The sequence below is a fragment of the Leptosomus discolor genome, chromosome Z (genome assembly GCF_034619465.1).
Source record: "Leptosomus discolor isolate bLepDis1 chromosome Z, bLepDis1.hap2, whole genome shotgun sequence".
In the NCBI taxonomy this organism is placed as follows: domain Eukaryota; kingdom Metazoa; phylum Chordata; class Aves; order Leptosomiformes; family Leptosomidae; genus Leptosomus; species Leptosomus discolor.
In genome coordinates, this window is record NC_141419.1 from 74,274,276 (window position 1) to 74,299,055 (window position 24,780).

A 24,780-nucleotide genomic window follows, 5' to 3' on the forward strand; every position below is an offset into this window, starting at 1 on the left:
CAGGCTTTTTCTAGCCGACTTCCTTAAAGACCCAAAGGGTTTTGAGGTCTACAAAGTATGCACTAAAATACCATATTTCAAAAAGCAATAAGGCAAATAGTATACTCATTATTTCAAAAAAGTTACAATGGTAGTGTAGGCATACACAGTATAACTTAGTTACAATGCGTGGTACTGTTTCTACTACATAGCCCTATAACTGTTTCCTTTCTACATAACTGGAGATTAACCCGGGGGTCCAGGTGAACACAAACCCATCCTTGTACCACCGTCTACTGCTGGCAACCGTTCTGCAGCAGCAGCATTTGCATTTGCTCTGCCGCCTGGGTCACATTCATGCTGAGGGAAGTCCACAAATCAAAGTTCAGAGATTAAACGCTGTCATACTTGTGAAGAGCTTCTTCTAGCTTTTGTGTCACTTTTTGAAAAAAGAGTATTTGCTGTTGCAAGAAATGCTGCATCTGTGATTTAAAGTCCCTCACACGAATTTTGTGGAAATGATTGATTTCTGCTAGGGTCGCAAAAGAGATAATGTTACAGCGTTCTTGAATGCCCTCAGCTTTTTGGAGCTCCATCTTCCCCTCTTCCACATGCCGCTTACTCTCCTTTACTTTGGTAAGGGCTCCTGTGTAAAGAACAAAACAAAATAGTTGAACTGTGAAGACAATGTAGACTTGAGTACTATATTTTAACAAGTGATTTAGTAACAAGCATTTGTATAAGGCTCATTCTAAGTGTATTTATATGTGTGAATTTATATATACACACATGAACGAAAAGGAATAAAATAAAACTTTTCATATAAAATAATCACTGACCAGTGAACCTTGTTTTAAAAAAACCCACACTTTTAAGGCTCTAGCTTGCAAAAGTAAGTAAAACATGCCTATTTCACAATCTTAAAAATCAGAAAAATAACCTGATTAAGAAATTGGACTTTGGAAACATCACTTTTCCCAATCTTTGTGAAATGCCAAAAGGAGATATGAATACATGAAATTTTGCCAATACACCATTCTGCTTTTACACTACAGATACCCCAAAATTAATTATTGTGTAACAGAGAATCTAAAAGATTATTTCAAAGTTGCAGACATCTAGGTAGACCTAACACAGTCTTGCAAGAGCTAGAGGAAAACCAGAGCAAAACAATTGACAGTCCTTCTTCTCCAAATAGCTAATTACAGCACACACATCCTACGAAAACAAAGCATCACCCAAACCAAACCTACCCAAAGCAGACTCATGTAACAACACAGTACCAAGATACATCTTAAGACATTCTTTTGCTTGGACTCCATTTCCCATAGAGCAATTTCTTTGCCTTAAATATTACATACATGTTTTATTCATATAACTAAAACAAATCCATCCAAAACAGCTTTTCTCTTCTCACAAGATGTTTGTGATAGGACGTTTTTCACATCCTTTATGATCACACTTAAGTTACTTGTTCCTTCAACTATTTGTAATGTCTTAACTCTCTGTCCTTTCAGATCACTCCTTACCATACACCCGACTACAGTTCACTGACAGGAATCCCTTTACATTGCCCTGAGGAAAGGCTTTTCTGTCCTCCCTACAGTGACACTAGCCAGCAAGCTAACAGAGAAACCTCTGCCTATATATTCCAGGGGGACAACTTCCACTATCTGCTGGGGAAGCAGGTTTCTCTTCTCATCAGCCTGAATCCACACATGTAGTAACCACCATTAAACAGTAAAAAAGCAGTTCATCAGCAGTAATACTATCTTCTGTCCTTTCCTCCCTGTGCCTGTTTCACAAGACACTTCAAATGTGCCTCCCCCCATCGTGCTGACACATCTCTGCAATTCAGATCTGGAGCATGACCTTGTGTACGGGCGTCTGGGTTTGCTGCACACACAGCGGGTTGGGGAGCACGGCTGCTGCTCGCTGCATTTTGTTCAGGTGCTTCTCACGTTCCCCTGACTGCTGTGGCTCATCCCCTGCCCATCTCAGCAGGCAATCACACAGAATGGAGGGTCAAGGTACGCTCTTACTAGAAGCAAGTTAAAATATCAGATGATTTGGCAGAGTTGGGGAAAAAGAGTTTGTTGCATTTTCGAAATGAAATGAGGGTAGTGTCTTGCATTATAAATAAAATCTGGAATTCTTAAAATCAGAGAAGCACATGTGACTTTTCTCCATTCAACTTCTAACAACAACTTGTTAACTGTTGGGGGAGGATGTTTTTAATTGCAAACAGTCAGAAAATACTGCCCCTATTATCAGTACTTCTCTACTCTTAAAAATCATATTTTTCTGCTTAATTTGCATTTAGGCTGTGCTGTACGTGTCATCTACCGTCTGCAGCTCCGGTATGAGCTCTCAGTGACAAGCATAAGAAATTCCTCTCCGGTGTGATATACCTGCAGAAAGACCATATGGAAGATTTTCCTTCTCTTTTATAAACTGTGGCAGGGAGGTTATTATCAAGGTAAGCATAGACAGAAGGCTGCATGGCCGAGGATGCTGGTATTTGAATGGCAGAGGCCATGCTCTGAACCCAGTGTGCAAAAGAGCTGCCCAAGGGCCAAGGGCAGTGGCTCTCCCCAGGGGTTGCGAGGTGGCGGCAGGGTTGCATACCCTCCCGGTCCCCACAGCATGCCAGTGTGGTGGTTAAAATCTTGGCACTGGCTGCTTCAGCGGATTGACCTCATCATCTCCAGCCTGGCCCAAAAAAACACCACTGAAAAACCTTTTCCACATGCAGTGGTGCCAGCAGTGGGACCGTGCCAAATCATCTGTATTTTCCCCTCTAAGGACTGGGGAATCTGCAAGGTAGGGCATGATATGAAAAACATTCAATTACCTCTTCTGCAAAGGGGACGCTTTTTTTTCAACAAACAAAACCAGGCTCAGCAAAAATTTTCTCTGCGTTCTGTGGGCACGGCAGGAATCCACGCATGGCTGTGAAAAACTAAAATTTGGGACTTTCTGGAAGCCAGATGGAGCTGGTTAAATAAACATGACAACTCTTCAGTTGTGATGTGGGAAACAGCTTTAGATGTTATTTCTAGAATGACCAAACTGGAAGAAAAATACTGAAAATTACAGCATCAGCAGCTGAAAGCATAACTAAGTTCTGGAGCATGTATAATCTGCAAATTATTTTACATCAACAAAAAACATACATCACCAAACACTAAAGCCCTCCAGACTAGACATACTATGCATTACGCTTTTTTTGCCATTAAAAAAAAAAAAAAAAAGGAAGATTTATAATTAGGGAAAGGAGTCCAAGGAGAAAGCTTGCAGTCACTAACACTGCTCTCTTAATGCATATGGATTCATACTGGTCCTGCAATGGAACTTCCTTTAAAACTTACACAGACTACAACTGGATGTCAGAACTATATGACAAAAGCTTATGTATAAGCTTAATTACAAAAGTGCTTGGTTTTTGAAGTCCTTTAAATGAAATGTTAAATTATTAGTAAAACAATCTTAAAACAACTTAATAGAGAGAAAATGTTAGCTTATTTTAGGGCAATTGAAGAAACTTCCCTAAACACACAGAAAAAAAAGCCCACGTACTTTATTTTATGAAGCAAACAATCATTTCTTCTAAAATATAATTTTTAAATTGTTCAGAATCTACTGAAGTTTGCAAGACTCAGTTTAGTAAATCTCAGAAAAAAGTGTTGCTAGTTTGCATGGCTCTGCAAGGAGCTTTACTAACAATAACATAACCGTATTTCATCCCAAATTCTCTCCAAACACTTCTCCACAGCCTACAGCCCTTGTAGTTTAATCTACATAAGCAAAACTCTTAAGATGGAGCAGAGATTCACTGATGTCAAGGGTGCAATAATTCATGAAGGTTTCTAATGGTGCAGGAGGAGGACAGGGTGAGGGAACCGGGGAGCAGAGAGCAGCCCCTTGTGTGTATCCCTGCTTGAAAACAAGGGTCTTGCTCAGAGATGCCCGAGTAGGGTACAGGTCCCATGGTAACTTCTAACACCTCCCAGCCTGCAACTCCTCATCCACCTCAGTCCCAGCCTGTACCCCATGAACTCTCCTACCTCTGTCCTCACTAATCTATCCATCGCCCCCAGCACCTAATCCAGCACCTCCCATCTCCCGCTGCCACCCTCACAAGCTGTGAGGCCGAGCAAGCACCCTCCAGTCTAATTACACCTGCAGAAACACCTCCTGATTTCTGAATTTAATTATGTGAGCATCTAGTATTTGGAGAATTGAAAAAAGCAAGATGTATTTTAAAAAAGAAAAGCAGAATTACAGCAGTCCTAGAAAAGGCTAACACACATTTAAGGGAAAAGAAACAGAAGGAGCCACCTCCTAACGCATACTAGCTCAAGGAAACGTCCTGCTGAATTCATGCCTGGGATAAATATCTGCCAGTGTATTGTTCCCAGAGGGATGGAATACATAAAAATAAATTCTTGGGTTTTTTTAGCTCCAGCTCTACAGTTCTGTAAAGTCTTGCCCATGCATTTAAAGGCCCTGGTCTGATGAAAAGACCTTCTGTCAAGAGATCATGTTCCAGTGATCAGGACTAGCTTTCAAACAGCAAAGAGGGCCTGGATCAAAGACACTGCAAAAAGCTGCACTACATTTCTTTCTGTTCTAAGGTGGGGAAAAGCAGATGTGAATGCTGTTTTCATTGCCCAAATCCTGATGTTAGACAGTGGTGCTCACTGAATGCTGCTAAGGGCTCAAGAGAAACTCTCAGGTTTCAGTATTTGTTTTGACGTATAAGATTAGACAGCACAACATGATATAAACACACTTAACAAGGGACATTTATAGTAATGTGCTAGCAGCCAAGAAGGGACAATATGGACAACATAAAAATTCCTGCTAGAAATAGATACTTCCAAGCTGTAAAACACACAATACAAACAGCAACTGAAATTGCTGAGCAGTTATCAGGAAAACAACAAGAATATTGAGTCAGTAAGCAGCTCACGCAAACATGAAGTTGCAATGAGGCAGAAGGGGGCATATATACTCAGGAAAATTAAATTAAAAAAAAATAATTCCTGAACCTGAGAGCACTCAGTTTGGATCAAACAGCATGTTTTCACATCACCTGAGGTTTTATTACACTAATAAATATTTGAGATTGTGTGAAGAGTCAACAAAGAGTGGGTTTGAATCTGTACTTGAAATTGTACTCACTCTCTCTCCACACTGTAAGTATGCATATATACATGTAAACCCACGGTGATGCGTATGTGTCTCCAAGCTCTCCAACTGCAGTGTATGACCAGCCTACCAGCAGCCAGCCCTATACACTGATTCTTTGCACTTTAGTGTACATGACACAAGTCCAAGTTGCAGCCGGCAACGTGACCAGAAGGCAAAAGTTTTGGGCTCAGCTCATGGGGACTGCAATCAAGACTGCTCTTCACTTAAGTCCTTTGTCTCACTTGAAGCCAGGTCTGCCCTGCGCCTGCCAGCGTGTGTGATAAGAAGCCAAAGAAGAGAGTAACTGCTAAGAGTGTACCATCTTCCCACTGATTCATTTCCACCTCTTCTCAAAGTACGCAAACATCAGCTTTCTAGTGTTGCATACAGCAGCCAGGAGTGAAATGTCAGCTGTGCCTGAAACTACTAGTCCAAACAAAGACAAGCTGAGAGAAAGGGAATTCTTTGGGGCAGAAGCCCTTCTTTCTCTGCATTTGCACAGCGCCTACTACAAGCAGACACCTGTTTCATGGCTGGGCTTGCTCAATTCTTAAAAACCTCAAGCAATAACTTCTGATACTATTCATAACGGTATCACTATTTCTGAAAAATCATTACTGTAGCAGCAATGATTTAACCCCATAGAGTAATACTGTATATGGGATGAAACACAAAGAAGTGTCAGCTCGACACTGCGAGAACACAGCACTTGAAGCACCGGTAAGTATCTGTTGAAGTCAGGAAGGCCTGCAATTCAGTCACTCTCACGAAGGTGTATCATCCATTAAGTCACCAAAATATCAATGTCTTCAAGTATCTAACTCCAAAATACTGAACTTAAAAACCCATCCAGTTTGTAGGAGCCAACAAGTTAATGTTTTAGATCCTACAATTATAATGCCTTTATCACTACAGTTATTAAAATACATTTCATGCCGGTGACAAATTATACTAGAACAAAGCAAATAGATTTCTTTCACTAGTACTGAGATAACAGTTCACATGTATGTCAGTTGTGACTACATCACGTTTTCTTTCAGCAAATACCCATGTTCTCATTACTCTATACCTTGAGTTTAAGCATTATTCAAAACAACTGCAAAGGGAATGAAAGAAGACACGAGGGACAAAAAAGTTAGTCCTGTGGTTCCCCTTGATAACTTACAAAGAACTTTATTTCCTGAAATACATCTTTAACGGAGCTGGGGGTGGGTGGGAGACTGAAGCAGTGGGCTGGGTGCCAGCCCAACAGTATGTTCTGCTCCTCACGTGACGGCTCTTTGCCTTTCCCTGGCTGGCTCTGCTAGTGCCAGGAGGGAGGCAAGTGTGGGCCGGGACACCACTGGGGATGCTGGTCGTGCTGCAGGTGAGAAGCAGCAACTGTTCAGAGGGACAGAAATGGGACACCTGGCCACCAACTCCTCCAATCACAAACCTCTACTTACTCTATTTGTAGACCCTATTTGTAAATGATACTGCCATAAAAATGCCAGAATGGAAAAAGACCAGAGGAGGGTGATTGTTCTGGCCTTGTCATCAGTGGTAACCGTGGCAAAACTGAAGACTGTCATATTCTTGACCACCACCTTTGAGAGGTCCCTCAGCCAACAGTGACAGCGGTGTGATAGTGAGACCTTGTGTCAGATTCTGAAGGCTCCTGAGAGATGGCTCCCTCATGGGGAAGGACAGCTAGGGTCAGAAAACACTGTGATCTTCAAAGAAACACCCAAGTTTGACAAATAAAATCTCTCAGCAGTTCTACCTCGGAAATCTTGTGCCAATAAAATGACCTTTGCAATGAACAATTTTTCATCTTTCTACTATCAGCAAGCTACAAAATAAAATTTGGTGCATTACTTACTAGAAAGTAAAACAACTTACATTTCCACACCATTCAGCTGCCCATCACATCAAACAGTCTAACAGTAGGCATGATGTGTCCTCCAAAGCATGCTTTTGAAGGGAGAACTTTGAACTAGTCTAACAACTCCCTTTGCTTTACTATTATTACAAGACACTGTTCCAATATGAGACACCATCTCTAAGAGGAGGAGAGAAAACAATATATTCATGACGTTGCTTTCCTCAAAGGATGCGAAAGCAGAAAATGTAACTAGAAATAAGTTTTCTTTCTCCTTACCTAAGGACAAGATCATTTAACTACAGCTCTTTGCTTAAAGATTTGAAAATGCAAACCCTGTGCAAGTAGCGCAGTTTTGATTTACCCTTCTTCTGAAAGAAACAACTGTGGAGGAAAAAACACTCTCATCCAGCAGACTGCTGCCAGAACAAGCCTGTCTACATGGCCATCCCATTTACACCAGATCTAGTGAAGATGTTGCTATGGGATGACTCAAATGACTAATCCAATAAAAAACTGCCTTTGGCCCCAAGGAGAGGGAGATGGTGGCTTAGTTTTATCAATGGCTTAGTTATGTGATCCAGCTCAGCCCAGGGCTACACAATCATTAGCTCTAATGCAAGGCAAATTGCAGAAGCACCACATGAGATTACACATAACATGAAATCCCACTCTGAAAAAAGCCCCCAAACTTCTTCCTCCTCCCAGTTCAAAGTGAAACAATGAAATAGCGTGTAGCAGAATAGAGATTTCACTACATTGACAGATTATTTGCTCAAGAATGCTCTGAGCACAGATTTACAACAGAAGCCCATACTAAGATTCTGCAAATTCTTTACATTTTCTGGCCAAGATTTAAATGGAAAGCAGCATAATGGGAATTTGTCTGAAATTAAAACCAGAAGACTTCACCAGCAGAGACTGAACTGTATGAAAGAAATGCCACAGGGAAAAAGTACCATTACAGTAATTAATGTAGGAATGACTTGCTACTTTAAAATCTGGTTTTACAGTTTTAAAACAGAAAAAAGTGAATGATCTGCAACATCCAAGGCAAAACAATGAAGTCATTTGTTCTTTCTGAAAGTACCAACGCAAGAGTTTCCAAAAACAGTCTTTCTAATTCAAAGATGATATTCTTCCCCTTAAGAATGCAAAACTGCTTTAACAATGTTCCCTTTTCCACAGTGAAAGTTAGAAATATACAAATAAAATATATTAAATTACAATTGCTTTAGTATTATAGGGTTTTTTTGTATAGATACATGAAAATGGCTATAATGCTTTTAGAATCTTCAGTCTAACAATAATTTTAAGTGAGGTTTATTTTTTATTGTTTTGTTCTCCATTGCTCAAAAAATCCCAGCATAAGACAATATTATTCTGTAAATCTAGGCTTATAAATTACAGTACGGTGTTAACATCTAGGTTAACATTGACTGACTGCAGGATTATTAATGTCAGACAGAATTATTTGTTCTTCCAGATACCCTGTTGCAAAGGTTGAAAGCTGTCACCCAGAGACATTCCTCAGTTCAAAATGAAATCACCTTCTAATCTACACAATTTAGACATCACATACAAATAAAACAGTCTTTGCTAGAGATTTCAGAAACTAAATTAACTCTAACTTCATCTGGTTTTAACATATACATTGATTTAATTAATATATAACCAATTAACATTGGTGTTAGAATGCACAATGTCAAATGTCATAGAATCATTAAGGTTGGAAAAGACCTCTAAAACCATCAAGTCCAACCGCCAATGCAGCACCACCATACCCACTAAACCATGTCCTGAAGTGCCACATCTACACCTTTTCCGAACACCTCCAAGGAAGGTGACTCCACCATCTCCCCGGGGAACCTGTTCCAATGTTTGACCACTAAACTTCACTCAATTCATTCATAAATGTCACACAATTTTAAAGAAGTACCAAGGTTAATGGGCAGTATACATATCTAACTAATCTTTTTTATTTTATTATTTTAAATAATGCAGTATTTAAGACCCGATTAGACCCACTGCGCATACATCTGCCAGTTAGTGTACACACACATAGGAAAAGCACACACAGCCAATTTATTTATGCGCATTTCAGTTCCAGACTCCCCCAGAGGAATCTACAAACTTTGTAGTTTCCAGCACAAATGTTTTGCTGGGCCACCCTACACCACACTGCTCTGTGAGCAACAAGGCCACAGTTTGCCCTTGAAACAGCTGACAACAGGAGATGAAGGCAAGACAGCAAAATAAATGAAAGGAACACTACAGAATTACCAGTTTATTGCACCTACTGCCCCGTGTAACCCCATTAACAAAACAAAAAAGCCCACAGTGCTAGGTAATTGCATGTAAAAACTGTGTAAAATTGGATGGAAGTTTTGCATTCAAATCTTGGATGCAGTGACTTTAAAACAAATGTATATTTAGATGTATTGTAAACAGTGTTTCAAGCAAACAAATGACCTTATTTCAGCCACTAAATTATGTTTAAACTGTGTTCATGAGCAGTTCTGTCTTTGCAGGTACCTACAGTGATGTCTGAAACAAGGCCTGTCAGGAATAATTTGATCTTAAAATCCAGCTAAATTGTGTATGCCGCTGTCCATTATCACAAATGTACCATTTTGCACCACAGCCTGAGAGGCAAACACTAGGTAATGCCCGTTTTGCCCATTTCTAAGACAGTCCGTACTTTTTGGCACTCATGTGCACCACTTAAGGAGTTTTTCTTTGTTATGGCTTCAGCTGACACTGCAGCCTGTGGGAACACAAAGGAGTGAGACAAACTAGGCTGGTCACTAGAAACACGGTACATTTGCCAGTCATGTTTTCCAGGGTGGAGACACCTGAAAATTTAAGCAATTGCAATTTGCAGAAGTACCAACATGAAGCCTTTAGTGATTTTAAGTACTTCTTACTAGCTTAAATGTAAACAGAGCTTCAAACAGGCTCTTAAGAGAAATCTCTGTTTGTCCACAATTTACATTGGTCTATTACAGTTCAGTCGTCATGGGTTCTGAACACTAGTTTCTCCCAACTGGGAAGCTAAGAACAGGCACTTTTCTGTTACAATGATACTACAGACTCTTAACAGCTTTTGTAAATGCCCTGTTCCTAATGCTGACTTCAAGACAACTTAAATCAGAAATGATGCCGTGCATGCGTGATCTAAATTAGTTTTCAGTAAAACTGGTTAGCAGCATACGAGCAGAAACATCTCCTCTGGATCTACTGAGGACAAATATAAGTCACAGCCAAAATGGATGTAAGTATCATTCTATTAAATGGTAACTTCTTCAAAATTCTTGTAAGATCTGCTCTTTACATTGTTATGAAAGAATGGCATGTAGACACAAGAAAGGGTAGCCTAGTTAATTACGATTACAGAAGTTCTCCACCAGTGATGTGTACCCATCTAAAACAAAGGCTGAAACCATCACACTTCTTCCTGCTCTCCTATAATAGCAACCTGAAGTCACCGACAAGAACTGAACAGATGGTCAATGTATATATTCTGTCACTGATTTAATGAGATTCCATTCCAAAATTTAAAACACACTTTTCACTAGAATTTTATTTTATTTTATTTTATTTAAATCTTCATGGTCTTCATGAAAGACAGAATCAAGACTGTGTAGAAAGCATTTGGTGTTTGTTTCGTTTAGTCTGCCGATAAGACGCTTGCTTTGGGGACTAAGCCAAATATGATTTAATTTTTTTAATTAGAATTTTCAAATTCTGTGCTATTGGAACCAGGCAATTTAAAATAAGTAAGGTACCAGCTGGATGAGTTTATACAGTCTGCACACATTAACTTGACATTTTAACTGTTCAAACAAAGTCTAACAATGAAGTCATGGAAAGATGCTGGAAAGGCTGAAACAAGTCCTTGTTTCAAAGGTGACTTGCAAAATAATAATAATAAAAAATATCAGCCAGCTTGTTTGGTTTTGATAGTGTGCTTACAAAGACTTGGAAGAGCTCTGGAAGCTACTTCCATTTGCAGTCTACCAATTCTTGCCTTCCCTGTTTGCATGGAAGTCCTTTTAGCAAGACCTGGAGCGCTCTCAGTTGCAAGAGAATCATCTCACTATCTAGAGTCTTCATAAGCTGCAAGCTGAAAACATACTACACAGTCTTTGAAATAAAATTACTTCCTCTTTCTACAATGTAATTTTTAATTCTTCAATGTCTACACTGCCCTGCTACTCTATAGCCACCCACAAGATTTTCCAGGTAGATATTTAGGGCCCTTCCGCCGGCTGCGAGCGAGTAACCGTAAGAGCACAAGAGGCGACAATGCACTGCCTGCAGTGAAAGCTACAGGTGTGAGCTCTCATCAAAACTTCTCCAGTGTGTGGGGACTAAGTGGGCAGTCTGGAAAGACCTTCTGGTATGCAGTAATGCATGCAGTCTCTCCCGTGGGGGGAGCAGTTATATTCTTCCTCAGCTACCAGCTCTTTCTGAAAAAAATCGCCGGGGTTTTATCAGCTATGAAATGTCTCTCTGTCATCAAATGTGCATGGTATCAGGCTAGTGGGTTCAAAAGGAAAGAGAAAGACATCAAGACTGCATGAATCTTGCTCCCATAAAAAGCTAAGGAAATAACAGATTGCAGGGGAAGTGGAAAATAAAAAATAATCATACTTTTGAAAGTATGCATCTTCTAGACGGACAGGGCATAAAGTCCTTTTTTTGCTCTTTCTAATATTCTTCAAGTAAAGCTCAATTTTAGTCTTGTTTATTGTTGTGCTCTGAATATAAATACACCAAGGAAATTATAATTTTATACAGTTTCTAAACAAGAAGATTCTTTCACATTTTAGCCATCTAAAAGTCTCAGTTTCCTTCAGCTTACCTTCAGACACTGGGAGGAAACACTGGGTGATTCAGCAGCAGGCAGACAATGCTACATCATTGCTGTAACGGCAACAGGGAGGCTGACAGAGCAAAAAATACAAGCCATCCTGGAGCAATCCGCCCTCTCTCAAAGTCCTTAAACAGATGAAATGTAGGTATCCATCTCTTTTTACCGTTGTAAGGGTCATCTGGCTAGGATTACATACCTAGCTCTTAGCCAGTAGTTACCTGAGTTGAATGCCATGCCAAGTGTATTTATCTGAGGGACGGGAAGCAGGGGAGAAGGTGGATAAAAGGAAAAACAGGGATGGAAAAACCATGTCTGCACAACAAATTTAAGAGGTTAGAAAGTAAGCAAGAGAGGAAAGCACTGCTTTTATACCATGATACAAAATTTTAGCTGTGAATTTTGAGCTGATTTATTTGTGAATACATATAACCCCTGGGGGAAAAAAAAAAAGTTTGCTAAAAATGTTACACAGAGTTCCAGGTTTCAATGCTATTTGGGATTTTTTGATGCTTGAAATGTTGATGCATTTCCAGCTGGCGTGTTTTTTCACCTACAATTTTGTAAGATATTCTAAACACCTAGCACATTCTTTAAAGGCAATGTCTAGAATTAAGTTTGCTTCAGGTAAATAAGACCATTTGCTTTATTTTGCTTTTCAGAAACAGTAATCAAGAAGGAAAAAAGGTAATTCAGATTCTTTAAAAAACAATTCTCTTAAATCTTGGCACGCAGAGGGAATGGAATTGCTGCCTACATCTCAGAAAACACTTAGACTGCCTTCTCAAATCAGTTTTGCAAAAATCATAACCAAAACCCAAGTTTGTCTAAACCAAGTTTGTCTACAGTTAACATAATGTTACAAGAAAGGAGAAACACGGAAAGCAGCAATGAAACAGCAAGTTAGTCAGTATTTCTTCTACTTTCAGGAATCACAAGAGGCCAATTATAGTAATTCCTCAAACAAAACTTGAAAGAAAGAAATCAGAAAAACCCGTAACTTCTCTACTCTCACTAAGCAAGTATGAAGACAAGACAGCCAGACAAGCATGAGCTAGAGCACTAGGATACACTATCCCAAATTCTCACACATGCATAAATTTTCTGAACCTGAACTTGCATGGGCCTGCAGTGAGCATTTATATTGAAGATTACTGAAGTCAGAAGATCTCATCACCTGAGCGAAGCTCTAGCAATTAATATTTAAGAATTATTTTGCCAAGAATGCCTAGGGAATTTCCACAAGTAGACCTCAAAAACACAGAAAAGAAGGCATTATCCACTGCAGATGAGGTTGGGAGGCTGCTTTTCTTCTCAAAATTAAAGCAAGTGGATCTATTATTTCTTAAGTTCTGCAAAAGAAAATTACAAAAGTGCAGCTTAGTTTTTGAGCCTACTGAGGAATATTCCTCTTCTAAAATGTTTTGCCAAAGGCTAAAGAAAACTAAGTACATCTGTCTAACATATTTGGATCTTGCACTCCAAAAAACACAGGTAGGCAAGTGAATACTTTCATGCAAGCACTTTAGAAGCATTTACCTATGGGGGGTTGAGGGCTAGATTCATACAAGTATCTGGGTGCTCAGATGTTTGGGACACCACTCTGCCATTATCTACCCCTACAGGTTCCAGTTTTCCCCTAATTGTTTAGTTTGCCAAACAAAACTTACAAAACAACAAGTTGTTTGTAACAGATGTATGCTTCAGGGCTGATATGCTCTGTGCCAGTCTCAGTGGGGCTCTCAAACCAAGCACTTCCAGACGGAAATGCCAGGTTTCCAGATCGACAAATTCTTTGCTGTAGGGCTCAATCCAATGAACCTTCAGACCTGGGCTGAAGCACAGATGAAACCGTGCAAAGGCTTTCACAAAGCACTGACAAATTGATCCTCAACTGGCATGTGGGACAGAGAAGTTCAAATCCTTCCTCTGTCTCTTCTGGAGCAGGAACTTTCAACTCTTCCTTCCCCCACAGAAAATTCCCTAAACACTGAGTGCTCAAGAAGAAGGAGGCGGAAGGAAAGGAATCTTTTAAAATCTCCTGTTGAAGCTATTGCCATTTCATAAAATACTTGCAATATTAATAAGCTAAGAAAAAGTTTGAAAATATTGGGCCCCTCTCTACTAGAAGGTCACTGAGGTGCTGGAGAGGGTATCAAGGGGGGCTACCAAGCTAGTGAAGGATTTGGAGCATGTCTCATATGAGGAGCAGCTGAGGGATCTGGGGCTGTTCAGCCTGGACAAGAGGAGGCTGAGGGAAGACCTTATTGCTGTCTACAACTATCTGAAACAAGGTTGTAGCGAGGCAGGGGTCGGTCTCTTCTCCCTAGTAACAGGCAATAGAACAAGGGGAAATGGCCTTAAGCTGAACCAGGGGAGGTTCAGGCTGGATATTGGGAAGAATTTCTTTACTGAAAGGGCTGTCAGGCATTGGAACAGCCTGCCCAGGGAGGTGGTGGAGGCACCATCCCTGGAGGTGTTTAAGAGACAGGTAGATGTTGTACTTAGGGACATGGTTTAGTGGTGTTGCTAGAGCTAGGACAAAGGTTGGGCTCGATGGTCTTGAAGGTCTCTTCCAACCGAAACTGTTCAATGATTCTATTGGTTCACATGTTTTAACAAGTGACCAAAATGACAATCCCTTTCTGCACACTTCAGATCATGTATGATGTTCTCAGCATAGGGGGCAGAAAGACCTGGACCCTAAAGCAATTAAAAGTACAACAGTTAACGTTTCCTGCTGATAGGCAGACAAAGCAACAGCAGGGCTCACATGGCTTTGGTTCATAATTCTAGGAAAAAAGAGAAAGCCCAAACAGAGGCAAACTTTTGTCTCTGACTTACAGATTCTCTGTCCTTCTTTTTGCAGAAGTTGCAGAAATGATTAAAAAATTCTAGACATGCAGACTTCTCAGTCCATACCACAAAACACACTTCCAAATCACATTCTGCAGCTGTTCAACTATCTGCAGTACAGCAAACCCACAACAGGACAGTGCAGTTAAATATTCTACTGACAGATATAAGCATGTTTCGGGCGCAGCTGCCTTTATTTTTTCGGTCCTTCTCAGGTCTAGGGGAATACAGAAATGGAGTCCAGACAAGGCCTGGGTTTTTATCCCAGGTGGACAATTTATTTGCACTATGTAGAAAACAAAGGAGAACTACTCCTAACTTCAGAGTACATCTTTTTAAAGGCATGTCCATGTAAGCAATCCATCAATCAGGCTGCTTACTTCTACCATTTCTAAGGGCACTTTGAGGTCATTTTACTGCACAAAGAAGTTCTACACTAGAAAATAAAACACTTGAAGAAAGACATCAACTCTATTTTTCAGATGATCTATTACCACCCACAGATATTTGTTTAGTCTATACAGACAATAGTAATTCTCAAAACTGGCAACTATCCCAGATAGTAAATTTAAAAGAAAGCTATTATGTTGTAGGTTCATTGAACAGTCCATATTTTTATCTGAAATTTACAATTTGGAATTGAAAAGTTATACCTTGCTACCAGTAACTCCTAAAGAGTAATAAACGAGCAATACAGTGGGTGTAAAAAAATATCTTCCTCTCAGTTTTCCTACAGTTTGCCTGTTTCCTAACAGGAACAACAACAAACACGTAACCTGTTCCTATCCCGAATGTGGACACTCGAGAGATCAACCTCTCAAGCTCATTTTCTGATGGCAAATAGGTACCAGGGATAATCTTGTGTTGAAGGCAGTGTTAGCCCAGAGGTGCTAGAGCATTAACACCTGCACATAGACTGGCTGTATGTTTCTCCAATGAGCTCCAGGACAGTGTTCTGGCACAAAATCATGCATCACGCTAGTGGAAGCTCATTCAGATGAACATTTCCCAGTTCAGCAATGTAAGCCTAACCAATAAGCACAAATCAGACATAACTGTAAAAGAAACAGGGGTGAATCAAGCACATATCTCATAATTCCCAATCCTCTCTTCAAAGTCTCATCTCCAAAAATACTACAATGAAAAACTCTATATAGCCTTAAAGCTTGAGAATATATTATTTAAATAGCATATATAATCTGCTGGTTTTTTCCACCTAATAAAAAAACCCTTCCCCTTTATCTTTTTCGAGACGCTTCAGATAATCATATGACTGGTTAACAACTCACTTTAAAATGCTCTACTCCCAAACACAGGGAATTGCCAAGGCCACTCTTCTCTCCAAATCTAAAATACTTGAAAGTTGTTTTACCAGGACACAATGCCACTGCAGCTAGCAGAACAACTCCTCAAAGGCTGGATTGCACGCTTCCCTTTTCTCTCCAAAATAATATTAAGCTTGTTTAAGTTTCCACTCACAATTTGAAAGATTCAACAAGAGAACAGAAATTTGACTTTGATGCATGTATTTTTTAATGAAAAGCTTACTTTCTTAAATAACAACAAATCGGGCACTTTTTAATCAGATTTTCTCAGCAGTAACGCATAACTCACAAAGCCTGCCTTTTTGATCTGTTGAAAAAATTCTTCCAACTCTTTTACCATCAAACTCAACGTACTGTTTCAGATGCAAAACCCCTGGAAATGTCATGTAAAGGCACAAAAGACTGATTCACCGTGGGTGACAATTCAAGCTCTGCCTCTTGGGATGCAGAACACCACTTATTAATCTCCAAAATAATTTTCAATAAAGCTCATGCATTTTCTGGGGGCAACTGTTACACATACACACATTTCTGCAGAGCACACATGATGTTTTCTTGGTCTATTTTACAGCCCCAGTCCCCACGCACCCCTGAGCTTCGAGTTGAAAAATACAGGTAAAGGAGTATAACAGCAAAAACAATTAATGATGGGCTAGTCTTCTCACAATGGTGAAGAATATAGGAATATCATTAATTTCACAGCAGGGAAATCATCTACATTTGTAGTACTACAAACTCCTATTCATCTGAACAAGCGTCACTAGTTATATAGCAGTAATTCCTTCATTTTTGAAGCTTCTTTCTCTCTGATGGATCACAAAGCACCATACAAACAGCAATCTGAACCTCAGAAGCATGTGTCAGCTAGAAAGATGCTGGAAGGATAACAGGTGAGCAACATCTTTTTATGATAGTAAGGGCAAAGAATGAACAACTCAAACTATGAAAGAATAGTGGTCTGCCACAGCATTCTAAAGCACCATGAGAGTTTAATGCATGGCTGAACTGAGAAACCCCAGCATCTTTAAACCTCTCATCTGACTGTCTGACACTGCAAAAATCCACATGCCACCATGTGCACCTCAAACAAGGTGTCAACCAGAGAAGTACCTGCACCTTCGGATTACTTCATATTTATGATCTAGTAGATCAGAGACTTAAGATACCTAACGTACATCAGAGAGTAATACGTTTTCATACCACTTGATTTCCAGGGTTCGTAAACAAGCCCATTAATCTTTCATGTATCAGTGGTATAAGCAGATGTGGTTTCTTCTTCAGAGATACCCAGCCAAACACAGCAACCTCTGACCAGCAAAGTTCCCAACTATGTCTAGACCTTTGGCATAGAACAAAAATTGTCACTGATGTGGTTTTTTTTTTTTTTTTGCAAGTCTACCTAAGTAAATATGGAAAGATTTAACCCAAGGCCAGCAAGTCAGACGCAGGGCAAATTCAGCCCCTGGATGTTACATCTGTGTGCATACCACTGATACATAAAACTTCATCATTTCAGAAAACACATAAGGATGTTACCTTTCTGGACGTGGATGATGTCTGGAAAGTTGGCCAAATGCCCCTGATACAGCGCTAACAAATCCATCACAGGATCTAGGTCCTGCCGGGGCTGATCTGCAAAGAGGTCCCCGATGGCATCGTAGGCATCTGCAGTGAAGGCTATGGCTTGGTTGAGGCCAGCCGAGAAGGCCTGCTGGTCCAGCTCAAATGCCTGACTGAGGCACTTAAAGGAGTGCCCCACCTTCTGGTATTCCTTCTTGAAACCAGTGACTTGTTTGCGGGCAAACTCGTTGGCCGTGTGATTAAGCTGCAGGGCACTCTCGTCCATCTTCTTCGTGAAGGCTTTGAAGCCATCCACCTGGCTTTCCACCTCCTGCAAGTCCAGGCTGGCCCCTGGGCCTGTGGGGACACTGATGGTCAGGAAAAAGTTGGCACCCACCATCTCATCCTTCTCAGCCTTGCGCTTGCCTTGTTTCCAGGCCTTCTCATCTGTGCTGGGGCAGGTAAGGAAGTGCTGGAAGGCATCGCACTGAGCCAGCACAGGATGGCTGCACATGTGGTCCATCCACCAGGCCAAGCCTTTGCGACGTTTGGAGATGAAGTCCTCCTCGAAGCGGCCGGTGGCCTGCTTCTCTGGCAAGTGGGGCACAGAAATGACAGGGAACTTCTCGGCCAGGCGCCCGTAGAGCCAGTCAAAGTGCTTGTAGCGGCGGTGCACCTGCTGCCCGGTGTGGCTGGGCACCAGCTTGTAGGCGATGTAGCTCTTCATGCCCTTGAACTTGGTCTGCTTGGTGGGGTCCTCGATGGAGCACTGGAAGGGGTAGGGGTTTTCCTGCCACTCGGGGCCCCGGGGGCCCAGCACCACGCACAGCTTGTCCCCGTCCTTCACAAAACCCGACGCCTCACCCAGCACGAAGGCCTCCCCGCCAGACTTGACGAAGGTGGAGAAGCGGTTGAGGTTGCGGCTCACCGTGGCCGAGCTCTTGGCACCACCGCCGCCGCTGCCGGCCGGGTGCGGGTGGCCCACTGGGTGGCCGCCGCGGGAGCCCAGGGAGAGCTCGGACCGGGTGGAGAGGCGGTAGCGGCCGGAGGCCCCGCTGCCCGCCGCCTCGTAGTCGGGGTAGGAGCTGCCTAGGGCGCCCGGCTCGTCGGCCACGGTGGAGCTGTCGTCCCAGTCGTCGTCCCAGTCGTCATCGCTGCCCTGGCTGGGCTGGTAGGAGCCGCCGTAGGGCGCCGGCGGGAAGGGGTACCCGGCGGCGGGAGGGGGCAGCGGGAAGGGCTCGGGCGCCGCCGCCGGCGGGGGCTGCTGCGCCGCCGGCTTGAAGGCGGCGGGGGGCGGCAGCGGCTCGAAGCCGCCGGCGGGGACGTTGGCGTAGCGGGCGGGCGGCGGCGGCTCGGCGGCGGGGGCGCGGATCACCTGCACGTAGGAGGCCGGGAAAAGGCCGCGGTCGCCGCGGCTGTTGACGCCCTCCAGCCAGCCCTCGATGTCCTGCTCGCTGCACAAGCTCAGCACCTCGTGCTCCCGCAGCGAGATCTCCCCCGGGTTCTCCGACCTGAAGTCGTACAGCGCCCGGGCCCGCAGCGCCATGGTCTCTCCGCGCCCGCCCCTCGCCTCCGTGGGGGACTCCCCGCCGCCGCGGTGCCGCCGCCTCTCACCGCGCCGCACCGGCGGGGCCGCGACAGGGGAGCGCCGCGGCTGTCCTCTGCCTCCGCGTCCCGCCGGCGGGGACGCTACGGCGGCTGGCTCCCTGGGCTGGGCTGGGCTCCGCTGCGGCGCGGAGCGGCCGGCTCCGAGTCCCGGCTTCACCCCGGCGGGCGAGGCTGGGCGCGGGGGCCGGGCCGGCGACCGTCCCACGTCGCCAGTTTCGCTAATCCAGAGCCGAGAGGCAGGGCGGAGGAGCCGAGCGCAGAGCGGCCGCCCCCATCGATGGGGGCCCGGCCCGCCCCTTCCCCGCCCGCCCCCTGGCGTCCGGCCGCCGCAGGGCTCCTGCCGGGGCGGGGGCGCGGCGGAGCGTCGGGGTCGCTACCGCAGTGCCGCGGGTTGCATGTGTCGCACCGCCTGCGCGTTCAGCGTCTTTAAATCCCTTGGCTGACTTCTCGTCAGTCTGCCAGATTTCCGCCGCTCAGAACACATAACGGCTCCTCCCGACCCCCCCCCACCCCCACCCCCACCCCCTCCAAAGGGGATTCAGCGCTTCTCGGGGTCCGTCCAAGAGGCCTGTGCACCTTCTCGGGTGCTCGGTTTTCTCCCCGGGGCTCCCGCGTGGCCGGGAGCTGCTTCAGCGCCTCTGCGGGAGGCGCATCACGCAGATGCCATGGGGGGTTGCACTCTTCCTGGAGGTCCTCCTCCATCTCATTGGTGCTTACAATAAAAAGTAAGGTTGGATTTACGAAGACGAGCAATTTGTTTGTGGATAAAGTGTATTTTAGCCCTCTTGGAAAATGTGGTCACGCTGCTGATGTTGGTCTTCTGTGCAATGGTCTCTCCCGGTACTAGTTTTTCCCTACCCTGGTCATTTCCCTTCATAACTCCTGTGGCACCTGGTCCTGTGTTGTCTAACCACATGGATCCCATTCCAGTAATCGTCTTTGAGCTCTCTTTGGATCCCTGGATAGAAGTTTCTCCCAAGATTTCTACCTGTTCACGAACAACTAGAAGTTCTCTGGATGAGATGTGCTGTTTGGTCCCCAGTTCTTCATGCTTTCTCATCAGCATCCTGCCAGATGGACAGTTCTTGCTCATTTCTCTGACATAGTTCAAAGCGTACATTGCTTCTCAAAGGTCTTTGTGTCAAATAATTTGGGGGCGAGTCACTGGAATGCTACAGGACCCAATGGTTCCTTTCATTGCTGGTTTTAGTACTTGACATCTGGGGTTTGCTTTTGTTTACTTTTTTCTTCTGACCTTCATTTTTCCAGTGTTAATACACATGTTTGTGCTTTTCTGTTACTGTTGCTTGGCTTGAGTACTTCTTTTTTAATACACCAGTACATCTTTTTAATATACCAGCACATTTTTTTAATGTATCGGCTCACGCCAGCCTAGCATTTTAGCCCTAAATTCCTTTATTGCTTAACTCTGCAAGTCTCTTTTAATTAGCCAATGCCAATAGTGCCAAAGACCCACAGAGCTGACCACACAACCAGCTCCTCGGTGGCCAGCACAGTGGAACACATTCATGTTGCATCACCTGTGCCACCATCTCCAAGGCCAAGTGCTTAATTTGCAGCGTCGATTTTGCAGAGAGCAATTCTGAGTATCAACATCAGTGCTAAAGTGGGAAGCATCAATCTTCTGAGAGAAATCTGGCAGCTGCCCAGGATGGTGCAGCTGAAGACCTTGACTTCAGACAATTCTGTATCAAGGCTTCTGGGTTTTCCTGCCAGCTCACTTGGTACTGGTGGAAGCACCGTGACCTGGCCTGGTCATGATTACCCACGCCCAACAAGCTCTAAGGAGCTCCTCAGGCCCTGCATCAGGTCTTAGAACTGCCGAAGCTCTTTTTCCATCAAGGCTAGTGATTGTCAGTGTTCTGCCGCTGCAGCTGGTGCGCCGTCAGTGCCTGCCTTTGACACTGGTTCTCTTCTGCGAAGTGCAGAGATTGCCATGGCACCTGATCCAGCACGCTGCCCTCCACCCATGCGGTCAACCTAGAGTAAAGACTAAAGCCCCAACAGGATACAGATGTGGATCAGTGTAACCTTGGTCTTAGATTTCATCCCAGATTCTGACTACTGCAAATCAGGATAAGTGATTGCGGTTTTGTGTTCCTTCCAAAGTTAATCCTAACATTGATCTGGGCAGTCTTGTGTGTTCATGTGAATCCTCACAGGTTAAACTACAGAAAATTAGCTCCTGATCTGACTTTTCTGTACCATTTAATGTTTTATATATATTTTACTGCACCTGATTCAACTCATTTCCCAAACTTTTCAGTTCCTATTCACCTTAACTTCAACGTCCTTAATCATTAATGTTGTTTTCTCTGAAATAGTCTTTTTTTTTTCATATGAGGTGATCAGTACTGGAAAAGATGCTGACCTACTTGATTTGTGTAAATAGACACATTTAAGATTTGCTTTCATTGAACAACCTGGAGTGACAAACAAGATGCCTTGCACAGCTACAAAGCCACTCAGGAATAGGATTTTGCTGCTCCAAGCGGTCGTGCCGATGCCTGTCAGGCTGCTGCTGTCACAGCCAGGGCAGGATGAAGGGATAGCACTGAGCTGGGCTGGTGGTGCAGAGGTGGATTTGGCAGCTGTCCCGCTTCCCCTGCCCTCCTTAGGGTGTTGGATCTGACATGTTCTTAGTAAGGACTGGCTCGGTGTTTGTGTCTCAAATGGACACAAGCAAAGGTGTCAAGTTTGATAGTGCAAAAACTGCTACCAGTAGAATTTGAAGGCATAAGACCTGTAAAGCTACATTTCATAAATAAGTAAGTGTAAACTAGTGAAGTAGTTATTATCTAAAATCTTCCAGTTTTATCTTGAGATTCCAATAAAAATTAAGTTGTGTGAGAGTGGGTTGTGGTTTTTCAGGCACTAATGCCATCAATAAGGCAAAATCATGAAAGGAAAAAAATGTGTTTTGTTATTCTCCTAGTGGACAAAACTGCAAAGAGAATTTGAAACAATAACAATTCTGTAAATGACATTTTCCGTCTTTCTCCCACCAGTGAGCTAGCTCTCATTACCACTGTGTGCAGGCACTCTGTTATGGGTGTTAAAATTAACATTTTTAAAACCCAACAGTTATTTTCAAGAAAATCAACCTGCAGAATTAGAAGCCACCCTAAAAAATTTTTTAAGGGGTTTGAAGAGGCTACCTTCTTAGGCCCTCGGTAACCATGTGCAGTGTCAAATAGAAGAGCTGGATTGACTGAGCTTTGTTTCTTGCTCAGACTAGCAGAGGCAAGCAGTTCAAGACAAGAATAGCACATAGTGACTTGCAACATTTTAGCTGCACAAAACATGTATCTGAATGATTCGTGTGGTCAGGAATTTCTACCATCTTCACTGGGAATTGAATTTTCAGAGGCAAAGTGAAAGTTGTTCTGATCCTGTTGAGACTCATAACCTATGATTCAGTGAAAATGTCTCTTATTTAATGTGTTCCCAGGGATCTGTAATTTGGGGTGTGAAACTGGAAGCCAAACTGAAGCCGAATGACCACCAACATCTTCGTATGGGATATCTCATTGTTTTAATTTGGAGTTAGGCATCGTGAGACCCCTGAGAACATATGCTGAAAAAGGCAGCGTGAAGGCAGCATGATTTATTTTTCTGATCAGGTGCAGAAGCTTAAAATAAAAACAATTGGTAACATTTTTGGGAAAAGGATTTTAGGCTATCTTGAATCAGGAAAAGGTGAATGAGCAAATGCTCTGAAACAAAAAATAATAAAAGTGTGAATCACCCCTGTGTAACTTTTCCTTGAAGCCCCCAAATCTTTCCTTCTTTATTTTGTTGATTTTCCTTTATGTTACCACTTTGCTGCTTTAGTAAGAAAAGCAAAGTGATTTTCCAGGAGAGAAGACCAAGTTATTGTGGCATTTAGCCTTTTGATTATGATGATATCCCTTTGTGGAACCTGGAAAAACTGTGTGTCTGGATATTGAATAATGTCCTAGTAGGAAATGCACTGAACAGTGCTTTGTGCAAGGAAATGGCTACAAACAGGCCAATTTTCATCAATATAATTTTTAAGACCAAACTGAGTAAAATGCTTACTCTATATGATTTTGTTGTTATTGTTATTTTGTTATCTCTAGATTACTTTGTTTTGCCGGTGATAATATGTCATCATAACTAGAAATGATTGTAACTTTTTTTTTTTTAACTGTAGGGAAGGATAATAAATTTCACTTAAAAGGGGAATAAACTGTCTTACTTCCATTTCTATACCGTCTGTAACTGGAATGTTGCAGTTCAGGGTGCCTGGTAGGGCTGCCACTAGAGGGCACGAAATGATTTTAAACACTGAAGTTACCATACCAAAAACAGGTAAAGACTTTGAACTAGCAAAGCAGTGAAGAAAATTCGATAAATATGACAAATATGTTATTCTAGGGGTATTTTTTCACTTTCTAAAATATCGAATATAATTAGCTTTTAAATGTTTTGTGAAAACGTGCTTGAGAACATAAAACCAGTATCAGAAATGGAGGCACTTTATGGTGTGCTACGTAATTTAGGAAGACATGTAGTGGGACTTAGAAAAAAACCAAAATATTTTTCCAACATGAACATAAATTAAGCAGAAAATGCATAACTTTTTTTCAAACTAAATTGTGTAAAATCAGAGGTAATTGAGCAGAAATGCTGAGGTTCTTGTTTGACCATTGCGGTATGTACTAGCTATCTCAGCCCGTCTGTGTAATAGATGGCTGTTACTCAGAAATTCTCAGCCCTCCATTTAATATTGCTTGGAATGCATGTCTGTCTCTGTTCCCTGTCTGAAGGGATAATGTTTCCTAACCATCTAAGGATGCTGTGAAGATAAATCCATTATGTATGCTGTTCTTCCATGCTGTGGCAGTTGGGGTATGTGCTGGACAGACAAAGCTGAGTGTCTTTCGTGGTTATAGACAAACAGGCCCATGTCGACGGCCAGTCCCTTGACCTGCGTACAGGCAGAATTTACCTCCTAAACAAAAAGACTGAGACATAGCAATAGAGGGTGCATGAGCCTGCTGTGCTTTAGCCTGAGCTGCACAAGCCCTTGAGGAGTAATCTTACATATTGCAGTCCAATACCTTCCATGGAAACAAACGTTTTATAAAAAGCAAGACTGTGAGCTAAGTGGGTAACTGGTAAGGAGATCTAGGTGAGGCCACCATTATGTCTACGTGCCATATAAATGTGGCATAAAAATAAAGTTATCTCAGCATTAAACCCGTTGCAGAGGATCAATAAAGTATGGTATAGCAAGAATGAAGGATTGGGCATTCATTCATTTCCCACATGCAGGTATCTCTGTCCTCACCCAGGATAGAGGAATTGCAGAGAGGACCTTCTTAGTGGGCTCTGTGCCTGTGTTAACCCTGGGGTTTATCATGGGAAATACAAATGCTGCTGAGTTCTAGAAATCCATGGGAATTGGGTTCTTTGGCTGGAGAGATTCATGACAACCCTGAAGTTACTCTGGCCCTGTGCAGAAAGGTGGC

General features: G+C 42.8%; 1 protein-coding gene across 1 annotated transcript; it reads right to left on the reverse strand.

The window, feature by feature from the left end:
- Nucleotides 1-371: 371 nt before the first annotated feature.
- On the reverse strand, nucleotides 372-19,199 carry SNX18 (sorting nexin 18). The gene is made up of 2 exons (XM_009957411.2): nucleotides 17,630-19,199; nucleotides 372-625 (listed from the first exon to the last, which is right to left on the reverse strand). Exons 1-2 carry the CDS (start codon nucleotides 19,197-19,199, stop codon nucleotides 372-374), a joined length of 1,824 nt encoding a protein of 607 aa, XP_009955713.2.
- Between the last annotated feature and the right edge of the window lie 5,581 nt (nucleotides 19,200-24,780).